Source organism: Azolla caroliniana, unplaced genomic scaffold (genome assembly GCF_043228905.1).
Source record: "Azolla caroliniana isolate FFs.n. ecotype wild unplaced genomic scaffold, voAzoCaro1.0.p SCAF_20, whole genome shotgun sequence".
Taxonomy (NCBI): domain Eukaryota; kingdom Viridiplantae; phylum Streptophyta; class Polypodiopsida; order Salviniales; family Salviniaceae; genus Azolla; species Azolla caroliniana.
Genome location: NW_028230455.1, coordinates 10,914,624 through 10,928,352, shown reverse-complemented (window position 1 = coordinate 10,928,352; position 13,729 = coordinate 10,914,624). Strand labels below are relative to the sequence as shown.

At 39.0% G+C, this 13,729-nt stretch overlaps 2 protein-coding genes across 2 annotated transcripts; both read right to left on the bottom strand.

Annotated features, from left to right (window-relative positions):
* Window positions 1–500: 500 nt before the first annotated feature.
* Window positions 501–4,336, bottom strand: LOC147850998 (pentatricopeptide repeat-containing protein At4g18520, chloroplastic-like). The gene has a single exon (XM_087335848.1). The coding sequence runs from the start codon at window positions 3,600–3,602 to the stop codon at window positions 1,137–1,139; it is 2,466 nt and encodes an 821-aa protein (XP_087191974.1). The 5' UTR covers window positions 3,603–4,336; the 3' UTR covers window positions 501–1,136.
* Window positions 4,337–5,438: 1,102 nt separating this feature from the next.
* Window positions 5,439–9,403, bottom strand: LOC147850997 (uncharacterized). Its single transcript, XM_087335525.1, has one exon. The coding sequence runs from the start codon at window positions 9,280–9,282 to the stop codon at window positions 5,623–5,625; it is 3,660 nt and encodes a 1,219-aa protein (XP_087191651.1). The 5' UTR covers window positions 9,283–9,403; the 3' UTR covers window positions 5,439–5,622.
* Window positions 9,404–13,729: the final 4,326 nt, after the last annotated feature.

The window sequence follows — 13,729 nt, the reverse complement described above, 5'->3', positions numbered from 1 at the left end:
GAGAGAGAGAGAGAGAGAGAGAGGAGCTATCTATGTAAACCTCAAGAGTAATAATTCATATCCAGTAATGTACAAAATTCAATATGTTACAATATAACGCTACAATCCTCCACTATGGACTCTGGAGGTTATATCATTCTTCTCCCTCTCCCTATATACATGTGGTATTCCATTGGAACCATGAAAAAGAACTTGTTTCTCATATTCCAATTGTACCATAGACCCTTGTACAAAAGGTAGTCTAGCTCCTTGAGCTAAAATCCATCGAAGGGGTGATAAGAAGAACCCATTGCGATATTCCTATTGTAACATAGACCCTAGTACCAAAGGCAGACTAGCTCCTTGAGCTTAAATACACTGAAAGGACTGTAAGAACTGGTCAATGATGCCCAAAGTTAGGCAATAAAAAACCAAATATTTTTAGCAACGAAGCATGTTTGCAAATGAAACACTTTCACACAAAATGGATGATGAGATCACTATATGCAACTAATTCTTGTCACCACCATTGAAATGTTGAATAATGTGTCATGTCAATAACACCAACCAATCTTTATTTTCATGATAAGTTTCATTGATGTCCACCCTTAGTATCAATGTGCTGCTATCCAATAACAAATATCTACAATTCCTCTTTCCAACAATTTCAAAACAATGGCCACAAGAATAGGCAAAGCAAATACTGATTCCCAAATATAATCATATCATGACGTGCTAGGCAAAATAATTGGAACAATTCTTAATTCCATTGTCTACCCATGCATCAATAAAATAGTATATTGTACAATTACCATGCAACGATTCGATATAAATTTGAATTTAGACATGGGAATTTTATTTCTATCAAAGTGGGTGAAGATGGAGAAATTGTTGTTTGTAGAGTACTATGTTGCCTAGACTCTTGACGACATAGCTAGAAAACCCTACCCAGAAGTAAATCAAGTTGTTAAAACTCTTCTCCAGCATTGAACCCCACCAAATTAGGTAGATCTTTAAGTATGATTTGGAGAATGTTTATATTCCTCGGAAATCTAACTCATCCATCTTACTTTAAAAAGGTGGATAATGATGGTAGATTAATATACTTTGAAATAAGCATCATCTTTTGTATTGTGAATGCTTACACCACTAGATAATTAGCCAAAGGGCAGATTCAGATTTGACGGCATAAGTCGTTCTAAGCAATCTTTCCCTAGTTTCACGTTTCCGTAAGTCTTACAAGCAGTTAATAATGATACCCATCCAACCGCATCGGGAGACATGGGTATTACCCCAAGTAAAAGTTGGGCTTCCTTTAAATATCCTATTCTACCAAGGAGGTCAGCCACACAATTATAACACTCAATGCTACTAGGAACACTCGCATACTCTGGACCCAATAGACTCTGGACCCCCTTGATTTGACCCACATGACCAAAGGCTGAAATGAGACTCCCATACACAGCTTCGAATTCAAGATCTTCCCCTTCCATGGCCTGGAGACATTCCTCAGCCTTTTCCCACTCCCCATGGTGTGCATATGCTCCCGATAAGATTCCCCATATAACCCCATCTTGTGAATGAATACCACGGAAAACTTCCTTCGTATCCTCCAAGCTTCCACATTTGCTATACATGTTGATAAGAGTGCTAGAAATCTCAATGTCGGCATCTATTCCACTTTGAATGATTTGATTGTGTAGCAACCTTCCTTTATTTATATCCCCGATGATAGTACAAGCTTTCAAAGCACCCAGAAATGCAACTTTATTTGGGCCAAATCCTTCTTGGACCATTTTGGTGAAACATTGAAAAGCAAGGTTTCCGTGGCCTCGTTGAGCATACCCATCGATCAATGTTCCCCATGACACAGCATCTTGATTCGGTAGTAAATCAAACATTCTTTGTGCTTCCAAGATGCTTTCACACTTGATGTACATATCAATTAGTGTGTTTGATACCACCACATTTGAATCGTACCCACCTCGGATTATCTCTTCGTGGAATATCATCCCTCGTTTTAAGGCCTTCATTTCACCAGAAGCTTTCACAACGCATGAAAGCATGATTTCATTGGGCTTAAAATCACTCTCTCGTTGCATTTTTTCAAAAAAGTTAAGCGCAAGGTTTCCACAACCATGCTGGCTATATCCAACCATCATTGCACCCCACGAAACCTCACTTTTCTCATGTAATCTTTCGAACACATTGTTGGCATCAGTTAAGCTTCCACATTTCGCATACATGTCGAGGATAGCATTTCCCACAATGGTATCAGATTCAAGAGACCTTACAATTACTTGAAAATGTACGAGCTCCCCTTGGCATAAGTCCTTGATGCTACCACATGCTTTCGACATACTTGATAAAATGAATGTCGTCAGTTTGATATCTTCTGATATCATCTTCCTGAAGATCTCAAGAGCCAGTTTCCAATCCTCATTTTGCATATATCCATGAGCTATGCTTCCCCACGAGATTTCATCCTTTGAAATCATTCTATCAAAAACAATTTTTGCTTCATTTAAGCATCCACAATTTACATACATGTTGATAAGTGCATTCCCTACATCTTTTCTGAGATCAAAACCCCTTTTCATGATTATGTCATTCATTTCCTTTCCTTTTCTAATGCATTTTTGTTTGCCACATATATTCAAGGAACACACAAGCATAACCTCATTTGGTGCTTTCCCACCTCTTCGTTGTTTATCGAGGAATTCAAATGCAAGATCATCATATCCATGATGGGCATAGGCAGACATCATCGCACTGCATACAGAGACATCATCTCGATTCTGGAAAGACCGAAACACGCCTTCAGCCTCTTTTAGGGAGTTACACTTAGCATACACATATATAAGCATGGGTTTGATGCCAATTCCGGACTCAAATCCACTGTTTAGAAGCCTATGATGTAAAAGCCTAGCCAAATCAAGGTTTCCTAAAGCACTACATGCCCTTAGGGTGCATAAGAAAGTGACTCTATTTGGCTCTATGCCCACTACTTGCATTTCTTCAAGGACTTGCAATGCTTGGAAAGATAAACCATTTTGGACATATCCACCTATCATTGTTGTCCATGTCACCACATCCCGATCGGCTTGTGATTTAAAAACCTTTTCAGCTGCATTCACACTTCCACATTGGAAAAACATGCTGATTAGACTATTCTTTATGACAGAGTCTCTTTCTACTCCAAATCTTAGGATCTTACTGTAAACAAAGTTTCCATGATACAGAGACCGTAAGTTTACACATGCTCTCAATGCATTAGCGAAGATGAAAGCATTTGGGATGAACCCCTTTTCTTGCATCCGGTAATAAAGAGTGAGGGCCTTCTCACATCTTTCATTATTGATATGGGCTGTAATAATGGCATTCCATGTATATAGTGTCGGTTTCATGATATGGGTGAAGGCACTCTCAGCATCATGTGGGCAGTTGCATGATGTGAATAGCTGAATAAGATGGTCCCCAAATCTTGCTGATCCATCTAAAGAATTGAAGGTTGCGATCGTATAAAGAATCTTTCCAGCCACCAGATCTTGCTTTGTGTTGCACTCTTGGATAAGATGGTACAGACGATGTTCCATTATTAATATGTACCCTTTCTTCTCCATTTTAAATATTCACTTTGCCCCATGATCATGGCAGCTTCATCAATCAACAACCCCTCACCCCACAGAACCTCCATCTTTTCGATGAGAATCAATGAACAAATGAAGGAAAAATGAGCCTCTCACAAAATTAAAAAGTTGCATGAGGAAGCGAAAATAAAAAAGAGAAGAAAAATGCTCCTCAAGGAGATGTCTCAAATACTTTCCTGGTATTTACATGAGAAAAAATTGAAGGAGAAACTTTTGATGGAGGTGAGATTCTGAAGGTTCACATAAAACTTCATTTCTATTTACACAAGAGAAAAAAGGGAAATAGCTTTTTAATGGAGGACCTCTCAAATCGATGAAAAAAAAAGACCCCACATAAACGTCATTATGTTCATCTTTCTTCTTTGTTCTATAATTTCTCTCTCTATTTTCTTCTCTGTATCTCATTTGGACATACCTCAAGATTTGAAAAACCATCTGAGCTGTGGTGGAGGAAGAGGATATGAAAACAGGACAAGTTACTCTGCATAGATAAAAATCATAATAATGATAATACTAGTAGTAGACAGGGGTTTGCAGAGGTCATAAATATGAAGGTGTTTCTTAAACCAAACCACACATTTTGTTCACTCTTAACTTGTCTGAAAATCAAACAAACCAGCAGTACCACTACCACCATCCAAATTGACTTTCAATACAATCTTTAGTAGTCATGGGTACAAGGAGAAGACTGAAAAATAGCCACATCCGATCCCATCCGATATGCACAATTGTTTCTCGGAAGCATCGCTTGGAACAATATTGACATTTGGATGGAAATAAACCCGAGAAGAAACCCCCCGTTCTTAATTCCCCTTCACATGAGTGAGTGCTACAAGGTATCAACATAGTCTTAAATTCGATTGTTAGTTTGTTATCTACTTATGCTAATTTAGTAGGAATTGACTTTAAAGCAAAAGGAATGGTGATTCCGCAATTTCCAAATATTTGTACACTGTCGGTAAATTAGATCAAGTATAGTGAGCCTTATATGTGATAATGTTCCTTGATTTTATCAATAAGTATCAATTTGATTTTATCACATTGATTGTCTGGGTACATGATTATATATCACACCTGATTTTGTGAAGGTAGTTTCGAATGTTTGATCAACATATATCCATTTTACTTTAACAAGGTCAAGTCAAATCAATGAGGTACTTAACAAGACCGACTCCCAACTCAAAGCTTCTCAATTGGTTGTTCCAACATAATTCGAGACACCTATAATATTGCAAAAATCTATATATGCTTGAGGCTTGTTCTATTTAATGCCAACACAAACTCAATTGTTGTGCTCCGAAGGGACATGACTCACCAACATCAAGGACAAGAGATTCTAAAGTTAACCAAAGTCATTTCAAGAGTCTATTAGCGAGCTAAATGTAGATCAACACCTTGCAATCACAATGATGCTATATATTGTGAATCCTCTTTCCATTACATTGCACCACATGCCCCCCTCATTCTTTGTTTTCACCTTGTTGTTAGGAGTCCTTTTCTCTCAACCACCAAACAATGAGACTCATTTAGCAAAAACTGATTTTATTATCATTCGAAAATTATATCACAATTGTCATAGATACTCTTGAAAGAAACCAAGATTGTTTGGGTGTTATGTACCAATAAACTACTCTTTGTAAACAATTGCAAAATACATTTAAGTTCGATAGAGCCGTCATCAAATCGACGCTTCAATGTGAACTGAACCTAGCCCAAGTATCCTATTCAATCATCATTGTCTCCCATTGCATCACACAAAAGTTGCCAAATGATCAAGAATTTGATGACAAATATACATGTAGGGTTGTTAAGAATGAAAGAAAATAGCTCATGGCATTAATTTACCTGGATGTGACGAACTAACATGTGGTATATGGGGTAGAAGAGCAACACAAAAAAGTCCCAATGGAATTTATGAATTTTTACAACGTAGTTTACATTGAGAAATTTTCACTATGGCTTATTCTTTTAAGCCTACCATTGAGAATTAATGCTATGAGGAAGGAGGAAAAAGACTTGGTGGCCCTACCATTTGTTTTAAGCCTGACCGAAATGGGTCAAACCCTCCATCAGGCTCTTTCCTCTTCAAAACACCAGAGGATGGACCTTGTTGAAATGGAAAAGAAGAAGATTGCCATTTGCTAGGTGGATCAAGATCAGCATCAGGACCCGCATTTAAATCGAGACTAGGCCTCGACCAAGATGAGCTAGGATCCGATCTAGGAACTTCTATTACTCGCACGATCCTTTCAAATGGTGATACATTATAAGAACTCGAGGGTGGATAGTGCAAAGTAGCTCCCTTTCTAGGTGGTGGAACAGAGTATGTTGACTCACCACCATTTCCTGAAAACATGACCATGGAATGCAGCGGATGGACGGAGTGTGATGGTCCATAGTCTACACGAGTCTTCACCCCAACAGGAATAGCTGATGGAGGGTTAAGCTCTTCCCGTGTGAAGTCTTCAACACCTGGACCATCATTTAAGTCAAAGTCCCGGACCATGCGAACAGCCACCCCAGTTGATTCGATGGTAGGAACAGTAGCCTCCTCACTTTCCTCTACCATGTTTAGGTCAAATTCAAGTCTTCCTACATTAGGAAATGAATGATTACCTCCCATCATTGAGCTTACATCTTCTTCCAGTAAAATGTCATCAGCCACATTCAAATCTATGTCCAGCTTCCGGACACACTTGAAATCGTCTCCCCCAATCAATGATTCTTTAGTGCTGATAATTGAAGGTGGTTCGAATACTTCTTTAGTCGCAATAATTGGAGGTTGTTTACATGCTTCGTTACCAGTGGCGGTCTGATGTGGTTCCTGTGCTTTTTTAGCAATTCTCAGTGAAGCTGGTTCACATGCTTGTTTAGCGATTCCCACTGCGGGTGGTTCAGATGCTTCTTTAGTGGTGCCCATTGCAATCGGTACATGTGCTTCTTTGGCAAGAGCAGTTGGAGAAGATTCCTGTGCTTCATCAGTGGTGTTTGGAGGTGGTTCAGAAATGTTTTTATCCTTGACAGTTAGCGATGGTGCTTCTTTATCAGTGCCAGTTGGAGGCGGTTCACATGCTCCACGAGGTCCAGCCTGTCGGAAGGCACTCGTAGATGCAGACCCTTTCCAGCCCAAGTTTTCTGTAGACCGAACCAAATCTGATGGTGGGGTGAAGCCATTCGCAATTGCAACAACAGCAATAGGTGCCGATATATGTGCACTAACTGTGGTGATAGTGGATACGGATGGATCATCATCAGCCATGTCATCAGAAGCAAACCCTTCATTTAAGTCAAAGATTGGCCTTGTTGAAACAGCACCACCATCACTATCATTATCTACTACCGATGTTGATACCCCTTGCACTAATATGTGGTCAGCTTCAGCACCACGCACTGAAGTAACTATAAGGCTATCTTCTGTTAGAGAAGGACTGCACATTGGGGCTACCACGGCTTCTTTTTTGCCAATGCCTTCACTCCCCATTAGAGTTTCTGCAGGTACCACTGGAACTAATGCTCGGTTAGGTTGACAACCGGATATTGAAGGAGTTGTGAGATCATCTTCAGTTAGAGAAGAATCGGTCTTTGGATCAATTCTAGGTTCTCTTTTGTCTATGCATTTACTCATTGTAGTTTCTGCTGGTTCTTCTAGAACACAAACTGGATTAGTCACTATATCAGTTTTTATTGCTTCACCTTTAATAGAACCAGTTGATGATAATGCCACTGGAACTATTGCTTGGTTACCTTGAGAATCACAAGTAGCCACAAGAGAAGCTTCGAATACAGAAGAGTCGTTGTCCTTTAGTATTATTTTGGTTTCTGTTTTCTCTGTGGATTCCCTACCCACTAGGGTTTCTGCTGGTTCTAGACCACATATTGGAGCAGCCACTGAATCAGATTCCATCTCTTTCCTTTTTGTAGAACTGGCCTCTGGGTTGCCATCACAAGCTACCAAAGTATTCTCATTCTTATCTGACGTCTGTGGACTTGATGGACTGTCTTCCGTAGGACTTTCAATTCTTGAACCAACTTCTTGCTCTACTTCCTTTGCAACCCACCGAGCTATTTCGAGGGCATCTTCCTCCTCATATTCATCCACTGAATCATGATCTTTAACAGGAAGAGATGAAGAGATTTTATTGATAGTTTCCCTTTCTGAATCATTGCTACCTTGCTCATCATGGTTGTCGGCTTCTGTTTTGTCTACACATGCATTCATATCATCAACAGGAAATTCAGACTGCACTTTGACAAGATCTTCATCAGCTTTTCCCCTCACAGCTGTGGAAGCACCACAGTGGTCTTCCAGATCCTTTGGAAATGATCCTATGTCTTTGGCACCACCTTCAGCATCAGATTCATGTAGGTTATTGAGATCCTCTTTAATGCAATTCTTTGACAAACCACATCTTTCACTATCAGATCCGCCACAGTCAGCAGTGCTTGCCAACAAATCTATGCTTCTATCAATTAAAACATTATCTGCTCCTAAACTTGATTTTATTGCTTCTAGGTTACCTGCACCTGAAGGTTTTTCCCCACTCCCATGATCCATTCTTAGCTCTGAAGATGCATATTCACTATTCTCCACTTTACAAGGATAGATTATCTCTTTATTCTCGTCATGAGTATCTGAAATGTGTACATCATGACAATTACGGGTTTTCTCTTCGCTTACTGCCGTTGATAAACATGTGACTTGTTTTTCTTTGGCTAAATCATTTTGAGTCTGTGCAGAGGGATCTAAAACAGGATCCTCACTGAAGCAATTTGCATCATCCTTCTGTGACTTGACCCCTTTGACAGAGAGATTCAAGCACGAGTCACTATTTGGATATTGAGAAGACGTATGGTTTCTTTCTTCCTTTGCGTGTGTAGTAGCACCTCCACTTATGTCAACCACCATAGAGCTTTCTTTTTGAAGCAAAGCCTCCTCCTTCATCACCATACTCTGTTTTAGAGATTCTTCCTCGTCAACAGAACCTTCATCCAATGACTGTTTTCCAGCCACAGGATCTAATCCGTGCTTTGACTCATCACCATCAGATCTGGTCTCTGCATCCACACTCATCTTCCATCTATCAACAAGCTTGGAAGCATTCTTTTGAATTTCCGGATTTGTATGAGCCTGTAAATTGCTAACCAGGTTCCCTACTGAATAACCTTTTAACGCCTCTAAATCTATAGGTAACTTACCTAAAGCTCCAAGTAGAGTTAAAATCAACTCATCTGATCTTTTCTCTCCAGCATCTATAGAACCGTGATCATCTTCAAACCTACTTTTATGCGCATCATGTAGCCACTCATCTAGAACAGACATGCAACCAAGCTGCAGAAAACATGAAAGACATTCTTCATCCTTTGTTGCAACAATGATACCTGATAGAAAAACTCGCCATGAAACTTTCCCGTCACTTTTTGTAAGGCAATCCTTCTCCTCCTTGTGCATGATTCGTAGAACTTGATCCACAGCGGATACGCTAGAAAGACCCCCATCTTTATCTATAAGTTTGGAAATCTCCTCAAGATCCATGTGCTCACTTTTGTTCAAATCTTCAGATTCACTTTCATTCATCTTTAATAATCTTTCTTTCTTGCAAGGGTCTTGACTCTCTTCCTCCCTCTCTCTCTTAAGGCTCTTGGTTTGCGACATATTGTCTGTGTTATTTTATGCCTTTCAGAAAAAAATCTCCTGTTTAGACCACCCCTTGCATCATTCGCCAATTCCTCAGATAATTCCAGTAATTCTCTGATAAAGGCAAGGAGAAACAAAACTCTTATTGCATAGCAAACGGATCAAAATACAAAACGGGCACTTCAAGTAGAAAGAGAAATAACACAAACTTATCATACACCTTTCTCACACTCTATTCAACCCATTCTAGATGTATAATAAACTCTTCCCACATAATATCTATAATTAGTCTTATGGTAGTGTGGCTTCTAAAATCAGTCACTTGGGATTGTATTTGTGGCACCTTCTGATGGTTACTTTGTTCCATGAAGCAATGTGACTGTCACCAGGAAGTGTGTATTATTTAATGGTTAACCAGACTTACTATTTAGCATCCCCTTTGGTGACTCATTGCATGTATACAGAGAAATCACAAGTGGTATGGGGAGCTCATATATAGCCTGGTTACGGAATTGCATAGATATATCAATTTTTGCCTACCTCTTTCATGTAAGAGGTAGGCAAATTTGTTATATCTATGATATTCTGTAATTTCAAAAGGCAATTAGGCACATCATTTAAGATGCAGGTTATATTAAGCAGAGTGAGTTGTAATTGAACATGAACCCTCAGAATCAAAACAAAAAAAACTGACAAACAACAAGACTCACCGAGAAAACCTTCATTAGAAGATGCGTAAGTACTTTCTTTTCAAAGGCATGCAGACATTCACAGAGAAACACATGGGCTTGGCTTTCAAACACATGCAATTAAAATGAGGTCTGCATATTATCACATCTTAGTCTTGATTTAATTTTTCCTTAACACTGCCAAGATTTCCGACCAGCTCGTGCAGTCAATGCCATCCCTTTCACTTTGCTTCCAAAGATGTGCAATGAAATGTAGTTATCCTCTGTGCTTCCACCCCATCTTAATTACTAACCTAGTCTAGACTTTAAAACAGACCCAATATATCTTAATCTTGATCAAAAATGGTCAGAGATCGATCGATCCTTTTCCACTTCAAGCTTCAAGACATGCAATGAAGCATGTGGTATGCATCCATCCTATCTTCATCTTGAACTGTGACCTGATCTTAAATCTAATCTTCCCTTAAAATGGGGTTAGCCTTGACCTAAAAATGCCAATAGGTTCAACCTTCTTGACCACAGGCAATCTATTCCTTTCCCATTATATATCTCTCAGAAAGCTACCCCATTTTACTTAGATTTCACAAATACCATAACACAATCAATAGTTCCACAGACACATATATCATTCTAGATAAATAACGGCATAGATCTTCCGGCAAAGGCTTCAGAATATGCATTGCATTCTCAATCACTGACAGAAAGCACATGCTTTAAAAAATATAAATACAAAGTTGTCAAAACATAGGTGAACCAGCGTCTCTTCAACCGAGACAGAGCACAAAAGAACCTCTCAAACTCCACCACAATATAGAATAAAAAAGACTAGAACAGCACAAAAAACAGAGTCTCAGTCAATGTGAGATAGGGAGCATCATCACTACCACAAATAGCTCTCATATCCTACAACAACATCGAAACCTAATACAGAGCGAAAACGTAGTAAACATAGAGCAAAATAAGATAAAAACGGACAAGAAATAAGAATCATATTCACTGAGAGATTGGAGTAGAAAATACTCCCATACAGCCACGATATGGAAAAGAGATCCATTCAATAGAGCATAAACAGAGTACGAGAAATAGAGAAGAATTCAGAGAACTAGAAATACAGGAAACAACTATGAAAATAGAGATCTCCGAATGCTTTTTACCTGAAGTTTCATGCCATCATCTGCACTGAGATGGCTTATCCTTTGAATAGATCTGGTCCTTTTTCTTCCACCTTCCACACACACACACACACACACACACACACACACACACAGAGAAAGAAAGAAGAAGAAGAAGAAAGAAGAAATTAGGGTTTTCTTCCGCACTGAGAGATATGGTTCATATTCGACGCGTCCAGGGAGAAGAATTGGGGTTTTCTTACGAGGAGCACCGATGGATTCGCTTCTCTTTGTCTGTAGGTGCGGAATGCAGAGTGATGAGCAGGGAGGTGTGCAGGAGAAAAAGGAGGGGCGATGGCTTTTCTTTTTTTTTAGGGTTAAGTGGTACAACAGGTGGGTATATGCGTCAGAGCAGGGGACAATGGAAGTGCAGTGCAGTCAGAGTCAGAGAGAAGAAGAAGAAGCAAAAAAAAGACACATGTGTTAGAAAATTGTGAAGGAAACTGAACTCTAATACATACATACATACATACATACATACATTATACATACATACATACATACATACATACATACATACATACATACATACATACATACATACATACATACTAAGAAGAAGAAAGAAAGAAAGAAAGAAGAAAGCACTTAAGTTGTGGTGGGGTGTGTGTGTGTGTGTGTGTGTGTGTGTGTGTGTGTCTGTGTCTGTGTCTGTGTCTGTGTCTCTTTGAAGAAGAAGGTCTGGGTTCGATTCTCAATGACACGGCAAGACACAATAACTTATGTTGCATATATTGTAATAAGAAGAAGAAGATGATGATGACCATGGCATGCACTTATCACCCAGCCATAAGTGATCCGGGTGATCTATGCTTACAACCCCAAGAGATCATGGGAAGGAGAGGATGATGATGATGATGATGATGACTATGGCATGGTCTTCTCACCCTGCCATGAGTGATTTGAGTGATCTACGCTTACATATACAACCCCACGAGATGATGATGATGATTGTGGCATGGGCTTATCACCCTACCATGAGTGATTCAAGTTATCTACACTTTACATATACAACCCCAAGAGATCATGGGAAGAAGAAGATGATGATGATGATGATGATGATGATGATGACAACGATGGCACGGGCTTATCACCTTGCCACGAGTGATTCGGGTGATCTACGCTTACATATACAACCCCAAAGAGATGATGATGATTGTGGCATGAGGTTATCACCCTACCATGAGTGATTCGGGTGATCTACACTTACATATACAACCCCAATATATCATGGGAAGAAGATGATGATGATGACGATGATTGTGGCATGGGCTTATCACCTAGTCATGAGTGATTCGGGTGATCTACATTTACATATACAACCCCAAGAAATCTCATGTCTGACTCTTCCCCTTTAGCATATCCAAAGGAGACATCGTCCATGCCCATTCCCTTCAACTCTCTCCTAATGGTTTCAATCATACGACCTTTATTTGTGGCTTACGCTTGACTGTTGGACAAACCCACAACTCCTTGTATAATGAGCTCAAAATAAATATTGGCAGATGTTATGCTAGCTATGTGATGTCTTGATCGAAGAACATTTGCATTGCACGTGTGTGCTGATAATAAATACTATGATATTTGAGGCAAAAACTGTTGTATGTTTGTAGAGGGTTTGGGACCCATTCGCACCACACCATGCAATTGTTTTGTATGTTCTCAAAGGGGTTCCAACCCATTGTTGGATGATATATGCCGCGTAGTTGTTGTTATAATAATCCACATACATGAAGGATCACGTGGAGGGAATTTAAGAGATTTGAACAAATGTTATTGACAAGTTGTGTCTCATGAAATATCTATTTTCAAACATATATATAATATAAGTATGTACAAGCCATGATTGTTGTAATATAAATTGAGCATAACTATAATATATTATCATTGGCATTCACTGTATTTATGTTAATCAGTAAACTAATCAAGTTTTTTAAGAAAATACTTATGGCGACCATGATCAACTACTAAACATTCAGTAAACAAATATTTCGTTGGATTGCAAGGAAGCTCGTCATCTACAAACGGAAAGAAGCTTTGTAATTTGATTAAAAAGAAACCAAGAGGGAGCCAAACACAAATAAAGGATAATTCCCTATTCTTCAAAATAATGATGATAACGCCCACATGTATTTGATGTCCAAGAGGAAGATACAATGTTTACATTCAAGAAGAAGTTCATGAGGCTAACCCCCACCTCTGCTCGACTCATACTTCAAACAATTCTTCCAAATTGATGGAGAAGTGAATAGCTTGTCGCGAAATAATCATGAGATGATAACTCAATTAGTAACATAAACAAAGGCATTAGCAATCAACACGGAGATAATTGAAGATGATGAAGTAAATTGCAAACAAAGATATGAGGTAAAGAAAACCCACAACATAGCAATAGTTGAAACGTGAGAGAAGGCTTTACTAGAAATTTGGAGGGATTATCATGATTGCCCAAATGAGAAAATCTCATTTCCTTATAATCAAAATTTGATCAAGAGGATCCATGCAAGTATTTCATGATGATTAAATGCAACAACTACAATGGCCAAAGGAAGAGGCACATCTAGCATAAATGCCTTGCCCTCCAAGAAAATAACTCATGGTCAA